General features: G+C 40.1%; 2 protein-coding genes across 4 annotated transcripts; one reads left to right on the forward strand and one right to left on the reverse strand.

Moving 5' to 3' along the window:
* Positions 1-981: 981 nt before the first annotated feature.
* zdhhc3a (zinc finger DHHC-type palmitoyltransferase 3a) lies at positions 982-18,822 on the forward strand. Of its 3 annotated transcripts, none has more exons than XM_069655489.1 (7): positions 982-1,063; positions 2,816-3,239; positions 3,442-3,566; positions 3,829-3,925; positions 4,388-4,469; positions 5,652-5,782; positions 15,993-18,822. In XM_069655489.1, exons 2-7 carry the CDS (start codon positions 2,895-2,897, stop codon positions 16,197-16,199), a joined length of 987 nt encoding a protein of 328 aa, XP_069511590.1. In that variant the 5' UTR covers positions 982-1,063; positions 2,816-2,894; the 3' UTR covers positions 16,200-18,822. The 3 variants fall into 3 exon arrangements, with proteins under 3 accessions (XP_069511590.1, XP_069511589.1, XP_069511591.1); XM_069655488.1 differs by having other exon boundaries at positions 1,045-1,179; XM_069655490.1 differs by lacking the exon at positions 15,993-18,822 and adding an exon at positions 10,099-14,468 and having other exon boundaries at positions 1,045-1,179.
* A 100-nt stretch (positions 18,823-18,922) lies between these two features.
* LOC138583599 (transmembrane protein 42-like) lies at positions 18,923-22,858 on the reverse strand. The gene is made up of 3 exons (XM_069655492.1): positions 22,695-22,858; positions 21,782-21,928; positions 18,923-21,632 (listed from the first exon to the last, which is right to left on the reverse strand). The coding sequence occupies exons 1-3, from the start codon at positions 22,854-22,856 to the stop codon at positions 21,489-21,491; spliced, it is 453 nt and encodes a 150-aa protein (XP_069511593.1). The 5' UTR covers positions 22,857-22,858; the 3' UTR covers positions 18,923-21,488.
* Between the last annotated feature and the right edge of the window lie 551 nt (positions 22,859-23,409).

The following is a 23,409-nucleotide window of genomic DNA, read 5'->3' on the forward strand; positions in this document are numbered from 1 at the left end:
GCATTACTAAATGTGGGCGGCTGAACAGTATTTAGGTAGCAATGAGTCATCCAGTCACAGAAATAGTTGTCTGTCTGTCACTGCCCTCTAGTGATGATTATAAAGTTTAATAGGTCTAAGTGCTCCTCCCTTATTAATGCTTTATTGAACAATGTCTTGATGTTTAAAAATACACATTATTAGGCTATTATATTGTTGAATATACAAATCCTTTCCATGTTAGAGAACAACCTAAACTTTCTTTGAATTTCTTCCTTCTTTATTTCTATATTTAATAAACTTCATTTATTCATTATATTCATTATATATTTGAAACACATATGTGAAACACCCTTGGTTTGTTGTCAGTTAGCTTAGGCTATGCTTTGGATCCAGGTTTGATAAACAATTAGTGTTGTATGTTTTGTCCCTGTATCTTACATTGAATCTAATTGGAGTGCAAAACATTATTTTAGAGAGACTTTTACATGAGTTAGCCATATTTCTGACAAGCTGACCTAAAGGTTTTAATAACTAGAAAATCATCAGGACAGAAAAGATGTTTCTGAATGTGGACAAATTGAGATTCATATATACTGCATACAAGCCTACTGCATTGTAGGATAGTGATTCAAAATATTCTCTATACAAATTTAAATATGCTTTTAAATGTATTAAACTTTATTGCCATTTTCTGAAGAAATAAATTCAGTATTATGTTACGTTTTGCATTTAATGGCAATTTGTCATTTGATTTCAAACCGATAAAGCTGTAATAGAATTGCCACTGCTGAGGAATCTTCTATGCAATCTACAACTTATACTATACTACAATAGTATAGTATAAGTTACTATACTACAATACAGATAGATAGATAGATAGATCTGGAAACAGGTAGGTGTGTCTGGGCATGTCCTCTGACGTGAAAGGTTTGAAGCCTTTCTGATAATCCAATTGGCTCAATTCCCTGCGTCATGACGTCGTGTTGTTGTTGAAGGGGCGTGAGCACGGCATCGACTGGCAGCTACCAACCGGGTGGTTCGCAGCATCTGCGAAAGCGTCCAAAGGATGCTTGCTTTTCAGGTGAGATTCAGCAGAATATAATGATAATTAGTCTAGAGAGAAGGCAGACAGACATTCACGGCCTTCTGATACCTTTACATCCAAAGAGAATGACGCTGACAAGAACATACTAACAGGTTAGTAAAACGCTCAATCTGACGGTAGCCAGGCTGCTAGCCTGTGCTAAAATGGACTGACGTTAACATGAACGTTACCTAATTGATGTGTGTCGGCTCGTGTACGATTCAGTCAGGTTTCAATACCATATAAACCAATAAACTTTTAAACCCTAACAGAAAAGCCGTCTAAAGAAGTTTTACCTGAATAAAGATAACCCTGCTAGCCTGGTTACCTAGCAATGAGGTAGACTGGCCGGAATAGGTTGAGCTGGAAACAAACGACCCATATATTTAATAGAAAAGGCAATCAGTGCCCTGTTTGAACTGACACAAACAAGAATGTATTTGAAATCATGTCATAGATTGTCATTAAATATTGTATTCTATAAGAGGATATCGTTTTAAAAGGTTTTAAAGTGGTAAATGGTGTTGATGCTATGCGCAAGGTTATGGTGAGAATGGACGACAGGTCCCTTTTAACCTCCTTTCAGTGACCTCTCCATGTAGAGATCTCTCAAACAGCAGCAGGTTATGTGGCACAGAGTCAGAGTACAGACGCTCACAGCACTGTGTTGAACAGAGCAGTGTTTGACAAAGCTCTGCAGGTCACACAACTCACCAGCTTTCACCTTATTGAAGTTTGGAAAGTGCTGTCGGTTGTATTTTAACTTAACTTAATTAAAATGTTTTTTTTCTGAGGTCCTAACTTTGAGAGATGCAGGCATTTATTAGAGATGTCTTTTTACATTTATGATCGATCTGAGGAGGCTTTGTTTGCCCACTAACACTGACACGTTTTATTGTAGAACAGGAAAGGTTACTTTTAGTCAGCACTTCCTGTTAATGGTTTCATCTGCAAACACAAATCTGCTGTGTCATATACTTAATGTCAGGTGTAACATTTGATATGGACGGAGCTGCACAAAGTTTTTTCTTTTGTTTCGTGTATTGTACCTGTGTGTTCATGATGGATGCATAGTCTTAAAGATGGGGATGCATGCATTGGTGAATAAATGCTTTAAATTTATACATTGGCCACTAATGAACATTTCTGTCAATATGAGAGGCCGATAAAATTATCAATAATAATCATGTGACGCGAGATGCTGACTATCCCGTTGATTGCTAATGTATTCATTGCGCACTCTGTGATTGTTTCTTTATGAAGAGCATTGTATTTTATGTCTGCATCTGTTCCATTGTCGCTTAAGAGAAGGCATAACAATATTCATTCCATTATAGGCAAGACCTGCTTGTTTCTGCATTTAGGTGGGGAAAAAAGCTATCCTAATATTGGTGTCAGCATAGTCAATCAGCCAATAGGAGTTAGAAATTATTACTGTATTGGATTTTGCCGGGAAAAAAATATACAATATAATAATAAATGTGTGACCCCTCCGAAACAATAGCCAGACTCTGAGATATATTTGCCGTGTGAAATGGTTTATCTGTTCTCCTTGAAGCTTAATGTCTTGTTCGATCATAGTCTAGGCTAATGGGTTTTATGATTGTAATTGAGGGAGTCTCAGTTTCAGGTTAGGCCCCTGATCTCCACTGTTACACAACAGGGGAAACCAACTGTTGATACAACTCTTTACTAGAACCAAACTTTTACTCGCCTCTAACATGCGATTCTCCTGCTCCTCTTCTCCAGCATGCGGTGACTGAGACTGAATCCTGAATGCGCATCGGGTCTGGTGGCTGCAAGAGCAGGGGACTAGCTTAGATGAAGGATGAAGAGCCCGGTGCACAGATGCAGGGATGTGGAGCATGGGCGTGGGCTGGGAGGGGTCGGGACAGGAACCACCACCTGCCTACAGGCCGAGCAGCGCATCCCCATCTCCAAAGACGTCATCACTTCCTCCTCTGCCTCCGCCATGTGGTTCATCAGGGACGCCTGCGGCATCATATGTGCCGTCATCACCTGGCTGCTGGTGTTTTACGCAGAGTTCGTGGTGCTTTTTGTGATGCTGCTCCCCTCCAAGAATCTGACATACAGCATTGTGAACGGGACCCTGTTCAACACTCTGGCCTTCCTTGCCCTTGCTTCACACCTTAGAGCCATGTGCACTGATCCTGTAAGTGGGACTAGTTAAGTGTTATTTATACACACAAATTTAAAATGATGTGACAGGCTGTCAAGCCTTTACGTCTCAATGGCATGCAGACAAGTTTTTAATGCAGTTCTGATAAGGGAAAAGGGACCTACAGTGTATGTAATCATCATGAATAATGAGCTTCAAACTATGCATCACACATTGTGCTCATGTTCGTTGTTAGGGGGCGGTGCCAAAAGGAAATGCTACAAAGGAATACATAGAGAGCCTTCAGCTGAAACCAGGGCAGGTGGTCTACAAATGTCCCAAGTGCTGCAGCATCAAGCCTGACCGAGCACACCACTGCAGGTAGGGCAAACAGGACATGAAACTCGTACTGCTGCATTGGCATTCACAAACCCAGTCCTACGCTTACAGCTGCAGTGTTTTGGTGCAGTAAAGAAGTCAGACTGTTATCATAAATTCCATATGGTTTATTTGTGAATTTAAAATGTCCTCTTAGTTTTACTAATGTTGTCTTTGCAAACCATTATTTTGGCTTCAGAGGCTTGATATAGTAGGGAGTTGACTTTATTTGAATCTTAGCCTTACCTTGCTGTATCTCTCACAGTGTTTGCAAACGCTGCATAAGGAAGATGGACCACCACTGTCCCTGGGTCAATAACTGTGTTGGGGAGAACAACCAAAAGTACTTTGTGCTTTTCACAGTAAGTTCACTTCAAGAATGAGTCTGAAACTGAAAATCTGAGTTTTCAGCCTTTGATGGTAACAAGTTGCCTTCACATTTCAGATAACTTTGAATACATTTCTAACACTGTTGAGATCCTCTTAAAGGGATTGTTCAATTGTTTTTAAACTTTGTATTGGATGATATTCTTTTCAAAAGTCGTATTACTTACAGCTGATGGCGCTCAGCACAGTACCAGTTTGGAGAAGCTGGCCAGAGAACAAACAAGCTAAGCTGATATAAAATATTTAGAAGCCTAGCATCCCTCATGTATTTGGATATTGATAAGCACCTAATACAAGCCCACTTCCAAACATCGAACTGCCCCTTGAAGGAGGTGTTGGATGCAAAATCATTCGTCGTTGCTGTTGAAATGCAGATCAGAGGGATTCCTCAGTGAATTTGTTTGCAGTTATTAAAAAGTGTTATTTTTTTAACCTAGATGTACATTGCACTCATCTCTCTCCACTCTCTGGTCATGGTTGGCTTCCATTTCCTCAACTGCTTTGAAGACGATTGGACAAGTGAGTGTTTTTCCTTTTCTATTTTAGGTAGCATTAAACTTTCTTCACTGACAAAAACAACTTTCTTTATGTATTCAAAAGTAGAGTTCTCAACAATCTTCCTGTGAAATGTATTTATTGGGATGCCCTTTTTATATCAGCTGAGTAAAATAATATATTTTTAGCTCATTTTATGTAAACTTAAAGGTCTGCCTCCTAAAAGTGGACAATTAAAATCTTCAATCAAGACGACTCAGAGTCAACCCGCATTTTGTCAGTCAAATCTCTGCACTTGTAGCTGTGTCATTAATTGTACACAGGGCAATGCAGGAGAAAAGTCATGTCTCCCCTCTGGAACAAACCCATCCAGTAATTAGAAAATCTGGTGAAAAGAGAAAGTGACCCATATAATGTCACTGCAAGCTAAGCTGCCACTAACTTGTTTTGGCCCTACCTTGTTCAAAATGCCCTTACAGTGAGATAAATAATTTACAGAGGTCTCCTTCTCTCCAAAACAAATAGACCAAGTCATTAAACAATAAAAACAATTTTAACTTTCAAGATCAAAATCAGTGGCCCTCCTGAGCTCTTCAGGTTTGGGAGCAGTGCTGTTACTCACTTTACCTCGTTTCTCTTATGATGTAGTGCCTATAGAAACTGATCATCTCAAAGGTAAAACATGGGACTCATGTAGGCTGATATAGCTTGGCGTGGAGCTGAACTGTAAAGAAGCAACAAGTAGTTGAAGCTTTGAACGGACAAATCTTATTTGTCTAAAAAACAATACTCATTAATTTGTGAGAGGCATAATTCTTATAGTCTGTTTCTGTAAACATTTACGTACCACATTTACGTATTTTTTAAATAAATCCAACATTAAGCTTAGAAAGTTGCTTAAACACATTATAATCCCTTTTGTGTAAATAGGCAAAGCTTGACTTCAGTACAATTTCAGGCTTTCCCATACCTACTCAACAATCCAACTGAATCATCTTGTTCCTGAACACTCACCTGCCTTCCCCTTTTACTAAAGCCCCCTCAGCAGTTGACATGTGGATATACCATACCATACCACTGCATTAAAGATCTCACTGTGGTGCTGCTGAGTTCCCTGTAGAATGTGGATGTTTCCTTGATCTTAGTGTATAGCAGTTCCTCACATGCCCCTTCACATCTCTTCCTCCATGTCCCTCCATCCCCCAGAGTGCAGTACCTTCTCTCCTCCAGCTACAGTCATCCTCCTCATACTCCTGTGCTTTGAGGGTCTCCTCTTCCTCATCTTCACCTCTGTGATGTTCGGCACCCAAGTCCACTCCATCTGTACCGACGAGACCGTAAGTGATCCATGTATTGACCAAAAGTCCTCCTCCTGTCCTTATCTCACTTCTTCCTCCTGCTCTTCTTCCTGCTGCTTCCAGCCTCTGCCGTTTTAACATCTTTAACACCTTTGACCCTCCACGTCTGATTCAAACTGTTAACGGCTAAGTGACATCAGTCATTCTGCAGCCTGATGTAGAATAACAAATTCAAGTCTGTACCTTGATTTCAAACACTGTTACAAGTGAGTAACTGCAAAAAAGAAACATCTCTATTGAGTACTATTCGTGTAGAAAACACACTAATGCCTGGTGGTACATCAAACCTCTTTATGTCTTACTTCTGCTTGTGAAATAACTAAGTTTCCCTTTTTGCTGCAGCCAAAGACTAAGGAGTACGACGGCGTATTAGAGCCATTGCAAAGAAAGAAAAGTTGGAGGAGAAGAGTATGTCGTATACTAGAAAATTCAGACATTAAAGTCGTAAATATGCCAGAAAAAAGCTCAGATATCTCTGAGATTAAAGTGGTAAATCTGCAAGAAAAAAATGGGATTTTTTAAAGTTATGACATTATAAAGTCTTAATTTGCAACGAACAAAAACTAGGAAAATAGTGTTTATAGGAACCTTTTTGAGCTGCGACCCCCCCCCCCCCCCCCCCTAAAACGTAGGCTGGTGTTCACGGCCCCCTCCCTATCAAACCACCTGTTTCTCTTCGGCGCCCTGCCCTTTTGGCACTGCTGCTAACACAGGCATACATGGCATAGAGCTAGGTGCATATTTAGCCTGTTTTCTCTGCCCACAAGAAGCAGACTTCATAGAGGAGAAAGACTGAGCGACCCTCTGCTGCAAAACCACGCATTTCTATGCTCCCTGTTTTTTGGGTTACGGTCACACATGACGGTTACCCTACGCACTCATGACGGCTACATAAAGTAAACAAACCTTGCATTATGGACAAAAAATATACAAAACTACTTTACGTCTTACCTCTTTAATCTCAGCGATATCTGAGTTTTTCTGGCATATTTACGACTTTAATCTTGGAATTTTCTAGTTTTATTTCCAGAATATTATCTTCTCCTGCTTTTTTTTTACCATGGCCCTAATACTTCGTCCTGCAGGAGTTAGTGTGTGAAACCAAACACATTTTCATAGAAAGGTCAATTTGTCCATGTATCAGTGGGTGAAGGAATCAGTATCCCCTCTATGTAGTTTGGTGCCATCCTAAAATCACTCAGCCTGTTGGTGTGCCAGTGTTTTGGAGCTCACCAAACCAAACCCCATTTCCTGCTTTGAACTTCTTTTTGTCTGCAACTCAGATAAATGCGACATTTGATCATTTAATCAAGGTAGGGGACTGTACAGCACACAGATGAAAAGGCAACAGGACTAGAGGTCTTCACAGGTCTACCTGGACCTTGGAATCTGAGACCCTAACAGACATCCATACAGTATGGAGTCCACATTTTACTTTGGTCTATCGGGTCTCGCTGGGGTCCGTTTTTTTTTACAACGGATCCCAGGTCTGTTTATATTTATGTGAACACCCATGATCAGCAGTGACCATGAGAGAAACTCATGAGCACTCTGTGTGTAACTTGCAGATGATTAGCAGAGCCTGACCGATTTATCTGTCAGCCCATGTTATTAGGCCAACATAAGCCAACAGATATATCAATATTGGATTGTTTTTTTATGATATGCTCCACTGCGAAACGTTTTCTGAACCATTAAAGAACAATTCTTGGGGTGACTTCAGAAAGGTGTCATTGTTTAGTTTGTCCATCAAAACACACTCATACCCCATAGTTAAAGATATAATCTCAAAGATTTTCATTAAATCAAAGTCTGTTCAGTCACTATCTATCACCGAATGAGTTAACACAATGGTGATTGAGCCGATGGCCCACTGATGAAAGCCTTTGCATTTGCAGTATATAGTATTATTATGGACTGAGTGTCTGAGGGGACATTAGTGGAAAAATCACAAGCAGCGCCCAGTTAGTGACGCGTTTTCCATCAGCCAGCAGTGGTTGGTCTGCCAGAGAGGGTAGGTGGAGCTAAGCGGCTGCTTTTCCCGGTCTCTGCAAGTGTTGCGAGTAAACAGTAATCTACTATGGCTGAACAAACAAAGAAAAGATGGATGACTACAGATACAACTTCAAAAAGAAGTGAAAATCCAAAGAAAAAGAAAGAAATTCGATGCTCAGATGAAGCAAACAGTCTGAAAAGGAAAGCGACCGTCAGCCAGGAAAATCAAGAGTTACAACCGGAGCCAACCGTGGACGTCTGGTGTTCTGGGACGTATGCTCCAGCAATTGCCTTTTATCGCCCCCCGTTTTACAAGGGACACCTAGGGCCTGTAGCTACGAAGTAGGATTTTCGGTTAAAGAGGTAACTTAAGGATTAACTCTGGGTTTTCAATACTACGAAGGTGGTTCACCTCTTACCCAGGTACATTAGTCATGATATCTTATGGTGCTCATCTAACATCATCTTATTAAAAACAAATAAATGTGCAATGCACTTTTCAAATTTAACTTAAATACAACATAAGAGCTACATTTCCACAGTTAAAGTCAAAGTTATTTAAAATAAAAATAAAAAATAAAATAAAATAGTTTTCATCTACATTGGTCAAAACCAGTGGCAGAGCATTTCAGCACCCTGTTCTTGTAGTCCAAGGCCTCCTGGTCTGGTCCATCGATGGCAACCTTGCGAGACACATCCAAGTGCCTTGCCTTTAATCCGTTAGGGGTGTCTTGACCTAACAAAACCCCAAATCATGCATGAGGAGCGTTGTACTTACTCCTTCACTCCTTCTTTCACTTTTCTTCTTCTTTGGCAGTTTTGTCGGCGCCTTTTTCGCTGCACTGAACTGATTATGACACAGCGCTGCTACCACATCGGCATAATGCCGGAATTTCAGAAAATGTTAGAAATTACTTTTTATCAAGTGCTGTCCTTGTTGGAAAACTGCGGTCTTCATAAAAACACCCGTCAGCAGATAGAACGCACACCGTTGTTTGCCTTTTTACGATCATTCGGCCTAGGCGCTCTGCCTACTGACCAATCAGGTACCTTGATCTCAATTTCCTTAAACTCAGTGAGAAGATCATGAGAAGGAGAAGGACAACAGTGCTCAAAGACCGGCAAAACGCTTTGTCTCTCCCTGATGGATTTTCATATAAAAGATAATAATGAAAGATATTAATTGTTCTTTACTGACTATGTAGACTCACAGTACTAATGCCTTGTACTTACTGTGTGTATAAGATATGAAAGTAAGTCTGCTTACTGCTTTGAATTATGATTTCATTTAACTTTCTATTTTCTTCATAAGTCCCTCTGATAGTGCGAGCTGTGTGATTTATGGTATGTAGTACAGTCTAAATCTCATACATTCAATAAGAATACATCTGAGCAATAAAGTAAAGTAATGCACTCGTGTAATCACAGTCAGATCTCATGCGCTAATGATGGAGCAGTGATATAAAAAGCCTTAATTTTCACATTGACATAGTCAGCCATGATTTTTTGTGAGCCTTCCTTCTTTCATGGAATGTTTGAAAGCTGCAGCTGTGATAATGATTTATAAATGTATTTTAATTTCATATTTTCTAACGTTATACTTTGTTTCAAGTTTGTTAGATATGACGCTCTGGTCACAGAACACTTTGTTGAGATTGGTCAAATGCTTCAAACATCCCCCCCTTTATGTGAACATGCTGATAGAAACCCAGCGTTAACTTATCAAGTTGTTACCCGCGACTTGTGACCGCTTATGGCGATCACTTGAGGGTTACTGAAGCAAGATAACCAGAAGATACTCTGGGTATGATGATCTCGCGTCATAGTGCAGGCCTTTTGCCCAGAATAGCAGCTACACATAGTTTCAACAACAAATAAGCAAACTGATAAAGTAAGGACTCACCAAATATTTAAAAACATTAAGAGGAACAATATCTCAAAATTTAGGATCAGTCTGTAGATTGATCCATGAAAAAGAAAAAAACGTACAAGTTTGTGATTTCCATCCTTCAGGATTAAACAAGGATTACAGGTAGGTTAGATTTTTGACCAGAGAGATATTAAGATTCAGGTCTGTAATGTTTGATCTGTGAAGACCTCTAAACAGGACACAAGCTGCCACATTATGCCTGTACAGATCTCACTTAAATGCTAGGCTTTTAGACCAGGTACATTTTCAATAACATCAGATTTTTTTCTTTCTTTTTTGTATTTAGTGGGTTGAAAAAAATCGGTGTTTGTGATCACTGACTGGTTGACAAAAGCCCACCAACTGAAGTGTGGTTGTCTCTCGTTTTCAGGGCATAGAGCAGTTGAAAAAGGAAGAGAGAAGATGGGCTAAAAAAACTAAGTGGATGAACATGAGGGCGGTATTTGGACACCCTTTCTCCTTATTGTGGTTTAGTCCCTTCTCCACCCCTGACCATGGGAAGGCTGAGACCTACCAGTATGTGGTGTGAGAGCTCAGCGCAGGGAATCGAGGCGGCCGTGTCAGAACCAAAGTGGGAAGCCCTGCTCAGCCACACAGAGCTCAGCTGTGGCAGTCTGTTGCTCTCAGTGCTGAACATGATTAATCTCCCACGCTAGCCATGGACCGCTTTCCATCTGCTTTTTGTGTTGCCAACTAAGTGCGCTATACATTTATTTTTGTGTTGCCTTGGGTGAGTTGAGTTGCAGAGAAAAAGAAAACACTTTCAGTTTGTGAATCCTGTTTGCAAACCACTGTGATAAACCTGTTTTTGCTATTTCTGTTTCTGTTGTTGTATCAGAAGCCTTCTCTCTTCTTCTCCTCTGTTTAGTCTTACATCCCTTATAGGTTCAAGTTCAGACAAAGTCCAAAAAAACACATTTTCTCTCTTATCTCTGGTGGTATCTGACCATGAGGATAGATTTAGTTTTTTTCCCGAGGTTCTGACGTAGCCACCCATTGAACCAAATAGTCCATTGAATCTATAAAATGTCACAGATAAGTAAAAAAAAAAAAACCCAAAAATATTCTCTTCACTATCAAAGAGCAGTAAGAAATAAACAACAATTATTCCCATTTGAGGAGCTGGAACTTTAAAAGGTTTTCCTTTGTCACTTATCAATACATCAGCGAATCATTTCAGATCTAAATGGTATTGACATTCGAGAAACTAGTTGACAATTTCACTTTGCATTATTCAAATCTTTGTCGTAATGGACGAAATACACAGGACAAGGACCAGGACTGACACTGCATGTTTCGATGATACAATTCCTTTATAATCAGCAGAAGCTTCTACACTGACCATGGTAAAGACAATTTATTGCGTCTGGTTAATTTGTATTCCCCACATGCAACCTTTCCTCCCTCCAACAGTTTAAAATGATTATAAATGATTACAATAAGGACCTCATCTTACCAGAGGCAATACCACGCTGCAGAGCAACCTTGCCGGTTGATAATTTTTGATGTGTACATTGATGATTAAAATAAACAAATCAAATCAATGTGTATTTATGATTCTGTAGTTAAAACAATCTAGCTATTTTAATCAGTAAATCAGTTAATACATGATAATAACTACACTTATACAGAGCCTTTCTTATCTTCCTGCAACTCAAACAACCTTACACTTAATGACCATTCACTGTTTTTACACACATGATCATGCAACATGCCAATCTGCCCGTCACATTCCGCATTCAGTGTTTTGCCACAAATCTTCTAATGAGTGGATGACCCACTGTACCTCCCGAGCCTCAGCAGCCCCAAACATGCAGAATTTGCTTCTAAAGTATCCAATTTAAATCCCTTATGAAAAAAGGGCTGGCCCTGAACTAAAGGCTACCACACACTGTACAGCAGAAAGAAATACTTACCTTCTCGTCCAGCCTTCATGACGGCTCCCATCTGTGTCCCATGGTTCGGTTTTAAAAAATCCGACCTGGTTTTCTTTCAAAAAACTTCTTTCTTTCCATTGTAGCTATTCCAAGCTAAATCTTTTTACAGTGAGATCTTTGGGTCATCCAGAGTAAACTTTCTTTCTGGGTGTACAGTTTGCTGCTGAGTTTTTCAGTTGTCAGTTTTCAGGACATAGAAGCACCTCAACCAAGATCCCTTTCACCTGCATTGTGTTAACTGTAACCAGATCTGTCAGCATGGCTACGTGGTACAAAGATGTAAGTGAAAAAAATGTGTCTTTTTGGTATTTGGATGTATTGACCCTTTAAATCTTCCTGCTGTCAGACACATAGACTGCATATATAAAGTGGACATAGCCTCTGGGTCTAAAAAGTAAGGCCAATGCAGAAGTGCCTTCTGCCTGCATTATTTCCAGTGGCCAGGAGGTGGCTACTCAACTGGTCCAATTGTTTAGTACAGTAGTCTGAAAGTCCGTGTTTGTCCTCCGTAGAGTAAAAATATAAGATAAAGAACAGCATGCTTTAGGGTATGGCTACCTGTGATTGACAAGTCACTTCCATGCATACCTCTGTCAGGAAACAGACAACACATATCCTCTGAAGCTCTGATCTCTCGCCCAAATATGGTCACTTCTTGCTCCAAAGAACGGATATTGCCACAGCCAAAATGCTAAAATCAAGGCTTCAAAACAGTATTCTTCATGTCAATGGCTAGGTCCACTTTTATAAGTCTATGGTCAGACAGTCCTCAATAGTGTGTTCCGGTTGTAAACAAAAGAACCTTGTAATCTGGTCTCCATGTGAATAGATTAGTTGGGTTCCAGTAAGTTCAGGGTTAACAGTTTCTACAATCACATCCCTTGTTGGAGAGTTCTGCAAACAGATCCATTCTAAGGCTGACCCTTTAAAATGGTGCCAAATACAGCACATAAAGGTTTTGAGCATAATTGCGGATATTTGATCAGTTGTGAGAAATAATTTGATTAAACCCTGTTGGGCAAAAAAAACCAAACCTAAAACTATTCTCACAATTAACGATTTACTGATCAATGTATTTCACCTGATAGAGATGTGATACCTGCAGCCCAGGGTGTCTGCTGATATTGATTCGTAATGAAATACCCATGCTCTGTGTTTCCCTTACTAAGATTCAGTACACTACATTGCGTTAAAATCATTGGGATCATTTTTACGATGCATCCCCTCTTACAATCCAAGAAGAAAAGTGGTCCTTTAAAGTTGTGGTGTATTTGAGCATCACATGACTGAAGTATCTCTCTGAGTTACAGGGTAAAAAGGGAGTTTAATCAAGTGTTTTAAATGACTCTATAGGTACAGTACATGTTGCCCAAGAGAAAAACATCCTCCCTGATTCCTCTCTGATACATGCTTGACACAAACAAAGCCTTTGCTGGAGGGCAGAGTTGTATTATTGTTTCTTTACCAAAACAAGGCAGGACGTTTCTGTTTGTTCCACCAAACAGAATCAAAGTGCCACCTTTCTGTGACCACGGGAAGTTTTGCAGGATGATTCTTTCAGGGCTCAAAGAGGAAATGAAATGGTTGTGGTTAGTTTCAGTCTCAGCTTGTCTTTCAGCAGCAAACATGGTTGTTAGAATGCTGTTGGTAGAGTTATCAGGCTGTCAACAGCACTCTAACATGCTCTTCTCCCTTTTTTGAGGATAGGTTTGGCTGCCCACACGATCACAAACACTGCTTGTTTGTGCATGGTGAAACGGCTCCTGTGCTCTAAGCTACGTGCTGTTTTGATGTTTTGCATTTTGGGTTCAATAAACCCAACAATTTCATGATGATTGGGTAAGCTTTGAAATGGAATTCCTCAAAAAAGGGACTCAAGCTTTGCTTTAAAATGGTCTCTGCTGGTGAGGACACAGGGAACCACTATATAAACATGTAGAACTTTACAGTGGGGAATACGCTGGACTGTATTTCTGCACTATTGCAGATTACTTCAAAGCATTTAACAAAGTATTAACTTCACCAATCACATCATCAATCACATCTACATGATTACTAAAAGCTTGATTCACACTTTGTATTTATCATTTAAGATTTTTCTGCTCTGTACTAAAGTGTGCATTTTATTCTTCTTTTCTTTGTTTACATGATATTGTATGTATCCTTTGTTATCTGAATGCATGGTACAAGTGAAGGCTAGTTTAGTTATGTATGTGAGACACTGCTGGTATGATGGTGCCAAGTCTTGCTGGTGAGCGTGATAAAGGAGATGATTTGTTTTTTACAGAAATTTTAATTCTTTCTAAATATTCTGAAGATATTTCAGCACATGCGCAGAGAATAAATACTTCTCAGTTGCAATGCAAAAACTGTGTTTTTGATTGTTTTCATTTCTCTTGATTGTGGGGGACATTTCACTCCCAAACACCTGTTTGTACCTGTGGTTTGTATGTTCAAATAATGTGAAACAAACTGTTTCTACTTTCCCTGCATTCTGTCCTCTCACACCCCGCATTGTTGAATTTACACTCCGTCATCGTCTTTCATTCTGTTCCCACTTTACTGTCTGTAATCTGCCTTCTGCCATGAAATGTTCTCTCCACACTCATGCATTTGCTTTGGTTGATAACTCACTCTGCCAAAAGCTTTCTGAAGCAGACAACTCTTTATAAACTTAAGGAGAGGTAAGCCGTATCAAAGGTCACATTAGCCCTCACATTCAGCTTAACACATCACACGCATGCAGATTTCAATCTGAAGGCCAACCTGCGCTTCATGTCTTTATTTGCTGTTTCAGATTCAACCAAACATAATGAATGAATGAGTGAGTTCTGTGTGGAGCTGGAAGCATGCACTGTTTTGATCATTAGATCATGTGAGCTTCTTCCACAGGGGTTCAGTCTTTATTTTTAGAGTGCATGTGAGTCATTTCACACAGTGTTTGATCACATTCTGGGCATGTTTCTCAGTAGAAAATGTGTACAAAAGTATTTAAAGGACAGTATTTCAGTGTATTGAAAGAGTAATTGGTTGCTGGAAACACACCTCCTGTGAAACAGAAACCTGAATGTTCCTAAACCTGAACTTATCCCAGCCAGAAACGAGTGTGCAGGAAACGCTGTTGGAAAGGGACCTAAAGAAAAATAGGCCTGTAACTCGGCTTAGGTTTCTATGACAAAGGTACACACTTGATTTGTTAACATTGCATTTTGCTGTGCCCTGAAAGCACTGAGATTCTCCTGATGTCCTCAGTTTGCATGGTTAATGCGAGCTCTATACATGGACTGTGTATATAATGGACATAGCCACCTTTATGTCAGTATCTTTTTGACGCCTCAAGTTAGGCATTTTCACTACCGCCATGTTAGTTTCTGGTGCCATTTGACATTGGTGGATATGGATGTGAAGGTGGCGCTGGAGAGAAGTGAGGGGTTGGAAAACGACAATTTATCAAAGCTATACAGTCTGTACCCATAGTTTAGTTATTCACACGTGAATGAACTAGTTGACCATTGTTTTTCCCACAGAATGAGACTCTATTTGTGGTGTTAGCTGAGTGGACTTGTTTATTTGATAGACTTAAGAAGCTAAAAGAGCCTGTGAAACGTAGCAGACTGGCTGCCCACTCACCTGAGTGCAGCCTTCTATGCACAGGCTGCCACAAATACATGAACAAACATTGAATAGGCTAACAAGCCAGGTATGTGGAGCATAGACAATGCTGGAGCACTGACTTCTTGGACAGCTTGTTAGTACAATAAACCACTGGCTGATATTTGCATGAAAAAAAACCCCAAAAGGCATCAACATCAAACACAGTTTGAGTTCACTGACTGAATTAGATGAGACATCAAGCTGTGACATCAAGCAGCACCTACCTGTCGATCAAAGCAGTCTAGCCTTTAATTATGCAGAACTTTAAGCCAGCTAATATAATTAAAACAGGTGAGTGACATGAATATCCCCCTCCCTACCTGTACAGTTCTCGGGTTGTCAGGTAATGCATTTTAATGGGCATGTTCATGGCTAATGTGATCAGGAGAAATGAATTCAGTAACTCCTTCCACATACATTATGTGACTGAGTATTTCACAAGACAAACTTGAAAAAAACCTTTCCTGAAATCAGTTTTTAGTCTAGACATCTTAAGTCTGATTTGTGTCTGAGAAACAGTCCCAGAGTCCTGATTCATAGTGTGTTGTTGCAGTTTGAGTCTTTAACTTTTGTGTCATGAGTTGCGATTGACAATGCATGGAAAAGACAACAGACATCCAGTCCAGTGTGGCTCAGCCCCTTTCATCTCTGACCCTCTTTGTTTCTTCCTCAGGGTATCGAGCGTTTGAAGGGAGAGACGGGGAAGTGGGGGAAGGTGCCATGTTGGGAGGCAATGCAGATGGCGTTTGGCGGCCCCTTCTCTCTGTCATGGTGCAGCCCCTTTGCAGGGCTGAGCTGCAGAAAGAGCCCCCCAGAGCATGTCATTGTCCCACAGGGGGAGATCATCGAGGAGGACGTCATAGAGATACCACTAGAGTAGTCTCTTTTTTTTTAACAAGAAACAAAAGATCTCTTGTTGTTGACACAAGATTTGATCAAAGCTCTCCAAATACCGAGAAACTTTATTTTTGATGTACATTTTTTAATCTCTGAGACTTTCTCTAAGTAACAAACGTCTTCTTTGTCTCCCAGTGTCAGGGGGTGTTTGGTTGAGCTGGATCGGTACAGATTTTTTGGCTGGAATGATAATAGACCTTTTCCATGAGGATTGTGCAGAGATGTGACTATGCAAAGGCACTCAGAAGGCTGCCTTCTTATACAAATAACTTTATTAAAGAATTCTTGACATTGTTATACATTTTTTATCACTTTTAGACCGGACCACCATCATGTGCAGCCGACAGTGCTGAGAGTATTAGAGTATAGTAATGGACCGGTCGGACTTTATCAGTCCAGATACAAATATCTTGGCTTTGGGTATCGGCCTGTACCAAGTCCTGATCTGCCACCAGTGTTTACTTACTAACTATAGGCCCCACACTGTGGAAGAGACTGGGATCATTCTTTTATGTGTAAAGCAACATCTGGCTTGACTTAAGCATTTCTTTCCTTACCTTTTAGAACAAAATATCACAACTTAAAGTGGTAATCTCCAAGATTTCTCTTTGGTGGTTCCTATGGCGATAAACGGTAATTGCAGGAGCACACTTCCCAGATATCCAGACAGTGCTGCATGTGTGATGTCCACGGTTGGCTCCGGTTGTAACTCTTGATTTTCTGACGGTCGCTTTCCTTTTCAGACTGTTTGCTTCATCTGAGCGTCCAATTTGTTTCTTTTTCTTTGTATTTTCACTTATTGTTGAAGTTGTATCTGTAGTCATCCATCTTTTCTTTCTTTGTTCAGCCATAGTGGATTATTGTTTACTATAGAGACTGGAAAAGCAGCCTTTTAGCTCCGCCTACCCTCTCTGGCAGACCAACCACTGCTGGCTGATGGAAAACACGACACTAACTGGGTGCCGCTTGTGATTTTTTTTGCTAAAGTCGCATCAAACACCGAGTCTGTAATTCTGTAAATACAAAGGCTTTTATCAGTGGACCTTCGGCTCAATCACCGTTGTGTTACCTCAGTCGGTGATAGATAGTGACTGAACAGACATTTATTTAAATGAAAATTTTTGAGATCATTACTTTAACCTAAGTATCCATAACTTGTTGGTGTAGCAAATGTGAAATATCTCCAAACAGCTGACACTTCAGCTCCCTCCATGCAGGCAAGCAAAATGGCCGCCTGCTGCGCTGATGAACCATGAGGAAGTACACATACTATCGCTGTGTTCGAAATGCTGTACTATATACTACATACTACATACTATATACTACATGCTATATACTGCATACTGTGTTCGGTGGTAGTGTGTAGTATAGAGGAGCTTTTCAAATTAATTTTGCAGTATGCTACGCCAGGCGGAAGTAAACAATAATCGTCGACTCTTTAGCTATAGCGCCCCCTTCTGCTGGAATGCTGCTGCTGTCCGTCATTTCAACTGCTGCTGTGACGTTCCAGCGCTTTGCATTGTGGGATACAGTAGGCGAGGTAGACTGGTCTGATGCATACTGGCGATCCAATCAGTACGACATCCGGGAATTTTTGGCATACTGCACATTCTATGAACATTCTTTTGTTTGCTTACTACATACTACATTTTGGCCAAATCAGTACCTACTGCTAGTATAGTATGGCATTTGGAACACAGCAAAAGACTTAAACATAGAATTGGATTTAATAATATCTGCTCTGGATTGGCGTCATTACTGATATCCGATCAAACCATTTCAGTAAGTATTCAGCCAATATAAGAATCTGTATACTTGCATCCCTAGTCGTTGATTATGGAATTGGAGCTACATTTTGGCATGTATAAGAAAGAAATATACAGCGATGCCGATATCTGTGACAGGCCTATTTCCACACCATGATATTGGTCAGGCGATAGTGTACGGGGCAGTGAACTTACATTAAGTGAATACTTGGCCCTTTATAAATGTTCGGCTGCTGCACAAACATTACATAGTAGTCTTATAAAGCAATGTGTAAATGATTTTCCTGAAATAATTGTGTTAACAAACTAACAAACTGAAGGAGCTTGAAGGACTCAAAGCTCCTGTGAGCACAACCAAAGTGTTTCTGACACAAGTAGAGAAGATGATGAATCTTACTGCGTGTCATTGAGCTGTCTCAGGCGAACACCACTAACTATAGCACAAGTGTGGCACTTGAAGCAGCAGCTATTTTTGCTTTTAACCACTTTGCTGTCTCTGATGCCTTTTTTTTTTGAGGATTTGAATTCACATTGTGCCTTATCTGTCCTGACAAGCAAATGTTTCAGTGTGGGGAAAAACACTGTGTATTATACTGTGTATTCAACTACTCAAACCTCCTATTCAGGCGTCTGTCTGCAGTTTTCATTTTCATCTTTATTCCTCTGTTGAACATATGGGACGTAGACGGTAATGGAAAGCTGCTGGATAAGGGCTTTTTACTGTTTAATGGGAGCAGGATGTCATGGGACCACTCATGTTTCATGTTTACATTATTTTAACTGAACTGTTCTATCATTGTGTGGGTTCCATTTTTAAATTCTAAAATAAATGCATTTTATAACTGCACTGTATGAACCGTATTTTCTTTCAGATTTTTGATGAAAATAATCAGAGAAACACCATTGAATGAGTGAGTTTTTACAACATAATCTGCACGGTTTTACATTATATACAAATGTTTTTTACACTAAAATTAATCATTCTGCCTGCTGTCTTCAAGTAGTAAGACTATATATCAACTTCAATATTCCTAAAGAAGTCCTGTTCACCTTGTCTTACTTCACCATAAAATGGAAACGTTCAATTTAATGTGAATTACAACAGATAGGCAGGCTATATTCTCACTTTACAGTAAATGCAAATGTTCAATTTAACTTGATTTGAAAAACAGATGGGCAGGGTCATGACTGCTCTTTAAAGTTTAATGTTGAATTTGACCCGCAAGTAGGCTGTTAAGAATATATTGTTGCTATGGAAGCGCAGACTTTTTTTTTTTTTTTAGCTATAGGACTATAAATTTAGGCCACTCATTTTTAAATTAATACAATCATTTCCAAATCAATATTTTGTGTCAAATTATTGATTACTTGCGTAAATAGCCGTGCAATAAGCGGGATCATGTATAGTGAGCAGGTTATCGCGGAGGAACCCTTCACAGTGAAACAAGTCGCTGCTCACACTGTCAGGGTTCAATTCCCCGATAACAACCTGCTCACTATACATTATCCCTTACTTAAATACTCCACTGTCAGTGTGACATCATATAACATTTCTGAAAACAGTTCAAGTCACATCAGCTAAACTCAGCCAACTTTTATAATAATATGTAAATGATCACACTCTGTTCATCATGGACACTTAAGAGTATTCCTGTTGCTTGTGAGAGCAGCCAGATAAAGCTGCAAAAAACAATCCGGAGGGCATGCAGCAGGGTACACACTGCACACATGCAGCAGGGTACACGCTGCACACATGCAGCAGGGATACAGATCTTTATCTTCTGTCGCAGCTGTTTGTTTTGTAAGAAAGATTCTATTCATTTTATTTTTATATATATATATAAAAAAACATTTGTTGCAAGATGCATAGTGATGAGGTAATGTATCTATTTGTAGTTATGTAGGATTAATAACAAAAAAAATATATATGATGATTGTGAAACTTTGTTTTTGGAATGTGAAAATAAGCTACAGCAGTGCAGCCTGTCCTGTTCTCCACTACTCTGCAACAGTTTAGACCAAATATGGACTTATGTACTGAGTGAGCTTCATATTAACCCTATATTGTTAAGAGCTGCATTAAGTTTTGCACAAAAAGCACCAGTTTTACTGCTGTAAAGTCCATTTTCAGTCTCTCTTACAGATGTTCAACACCCCTCTCTTGAAAATGTCCCGACTTTACACTCCTCTCATAACTCCTCAGGTTTAGGCTTTCTCCAAGATGATATAGGATCTTACTTGGATTCCCTCGTCAATGTCCACTGCTTCCACGTAGCGTAGTCCCATTTACCCAGTGGGTGCTCATAGGCTGTCACCCTTGAGAGGAAAGCACCTTGTCACAGGCGCTCAGATGGCAGCATGGACACCCATATGACTTTAGACAGGTGCATCCAGTCGGTCAGCTCTCGGTCAGGGGCCTTGGTTAATGGGTGGGTGCACCTGCTGAGAGATACTGCCGAGATGTGATACCATCCTTTGGGGCTCAGCAAGTAGGTGCCCCAGGCGGGGCAGGCCCACGGGCCCATGTCTGGACCATAAGCAGTGGTGGAGGAGGAGGTGAATGAATCAAAAGCAGCTGTGGTGTTCTGCCTGATGGGGTTCTTCCTGTTCCCTGGGGGAGCTGAAGTGGGGGAACTGGTTCTTCTGGCTGGGGTGCAGGGGGTTGGAGGGGCTGGGGTAGGTTTTGTCTTAATCCCTCATTTTGGGACATCTTATCCGGGCTTATCTTATGCTCGCTTTTTAGTTCTGCGTACGTTTATCAGTTTGGTATGGAGGTTGTGCTGCCTCCCTGAATCACCTCGGTAAGGGCGTCTTCTCTCGACTTCAGGATGTACAGCGGGGACCCGACCTTATTCCCTTTCTCCGGGGATCTGGGCGGTATACCAAGCTTTTAGGTACTTTAAAACCTGTATTTACCTCATTCCTTTACAGATGAGTCTATTCTTATTCTAGGGTCTCTATGCCTGGTTCTTCCTTCAGTCATTTTTTTTAAGGTCTTTTCTGATCCTGCTCTGTATGTTTGTGTGATGTATTCCTTTTCCTTTTAACAACCTAAAATTCTACTTTCTGCAAAACATTGCCTGGGAAATGGAAACACAGGCTCTTTGGTTTACTGGCTGTAAAACATTTCTGTCCGATTTTGCAAGTAAACGGACAGAAACACAGGTCACAACACAGATGAACTATATAGTCAGAAAAGTCTTTCGGCTGATGGTCTGGTGTCTTTTTGTAGGTCATATAGAGACATCACAATTTAATGAGACTGTGTCATCTCCATTGAAAAACTACTCATTGTAGGTTTATTAGTGCAGTGTCAAAATTCAGTTGAAAACCCATAAAAAATCAGGTGCGTAATATTAAGAGCCTGCATAACCTTTTTCTATAGGAAACATATCCACTTTAAAATGTCAGAGAAGTTCTATAATGTGCCCCAAAGTCTCACTACAGGTTGTTGTGACTGTGGCTGAAGAGGAGTAGCAGCATGCTTGTGTTGAACCAAAGCTACATCATGTGTCCTTTTTGTCCTCTTCTTGTGGGAGTGTCTGAGATGTTGATCCATGAAGCACCAGAAGTCCGCACAGAGTGAGAGAGATGCCCACCCACCACAAAACTGCATGGGTCTCTCCAAAAATCAGCCTCCCCAAGACGGCCTGGACACACAAACAGCCTCACAGTAAAACAAAGACAAAACATAAATCAGATTTGCTACTAAGTCATTTTTTTCCAGGCTCAGCGTGGTTTAAAGTAAAACAATGTCAGGTGAAAATAAAAGCACCACAGGGCGATGCTGAGAGCCTACTGAGGAGATGAAGTTGGATGCAGTAGTTGTGACTGTGGCCCTGGCTGAAGAGGAGCAGTGCCGGAGAGCCTTGGAGAAAAAGGTCCACATGACGGCATTACAGGTGAACAGCAGGCCAGCACACAGCAGACGCAGGGGGATGTGGAGCTGTAGACACACACAGGTGGCGAGAATGTGATGAGAAGGTAGCAGTTGGATATGTAGCTAAAGGTGGGTGACATATTGTATTAAAGGAAAAACCAAAAACATCCACAGGTGCACAGGAAAACAGTAATTCCTTACCATCAAACCATGTCTTTGCAAAGGTGTTAACTTATGTCATTAAGGTTATGAACACTTTAATTTTCCTGTTATATAAAAACATAAAAAGCTATTTGTCTTCCTAAAAAAACTACAGATTTATTCAACCCCTTTAACTCTTTACAACAAAACAAACTGATGATTTGATGAAGTGAGAAAATATATTTGCAGCATGTTTATAAGATGTTAAATTGATGACATAAAAAATGTTAACCAAAATTTAAAATTATTACGGAGGGAACTATTTAATCACCCAGTGTAAAGAACTTCAACAACAACAACAACAACAAAAACATATTTCTATATGTTATATTATCAGTAAGGTATTACCTTGTGCACACAAGAAAATAAAATATCACCTCTCAGGTTCAAGGATTTTTTTAACTACCCGTCTCTACATGAAATATCTAAATATTTCCCACAGCTACTGACTTAACTACTAGGCTACAAAAACTGTCTTCTGGCTTAATTAACCGGTTGGTTTTTTATTATCAGACAACTTCCCAATCTTTGACAGAAACAATAAACAATACCAAATGTTCAGAGAGAGAGAGAGAGAGAGAGAGAGAGCGCGAGGTAGAGGGAGATGTATGCTATATTAGGTTCATCTCACCCAGTCACAAACTGAAGTTCCTCCGTGTGTGTCAGTCCAGCCGCTGAGCCTGGACTCACACATGTCTCTCATGTAGTCTGAACCGAGAGACAGCTTGGCAGACAAAGAAGCTGCGGCACCCAAAAACCCCGCCGATAACGCGTAAAGAGACCCTGATATCATATCTGAAGAGTATGAAACAAATCACAATGAGAGGAGTCAGGAAGCCCCACTGACTGTCAAGTTTATGTTAAAGGATATGGTCCATTGTAGAAATCTTCAGAACAAAAGCCTGCTTTAAGATTGTAATCCATAAACATCAATTGCAGCAGGCAAAATGGCTACAAAGAACTTTAATTCATGTTATTTAATCAGTTAATTATTATTTTTGTCATTTCTTTCGCTACCCCCTGAAAATTTCACCATCGATGTAGCTTAACTGCTGATACCTGCAAGTTCCCAAATACATACAAGTCCATTAAGTCTAACATCGAAATAATCTCAAAATCAAATCAACCTTATATGGTGGTGTATGTGGATTCTTACAGAAATGTCGATGTTGGCTAAAAGAATTAACATGGTGAAACAAAAAATAATTTGTTCTTGACGCCAATTAACTTAAGGATTTTATTTTGAAAGCAAAATCTATTTTCCGCTCACGTTTCTGATGTCCACCTATTGCAATAGCTTTTGAGGCCACGTGACTTGCAGCGGCACATCTTAATGACGTGTGTTG

The sequence above is a fragment of the Semicossyphus pulcher genome, unplaced genomic scaffold, assembly GCF_022749685.1.
Source record: "Semicossyphus pulcher isolate SPU_LCO1_2020_fin unplaced genomic scaffold, fSemPul1.0.p SCAF_9, whole genome shotgun sequence".
Classification (NCBI taxonomy): domain Eukaryota; kingdom Metazoa; phylum Chordata; class Actinopteri; order Labriformes; family Labridae; genus Semicossyphus; species Semicossyphus pulcher.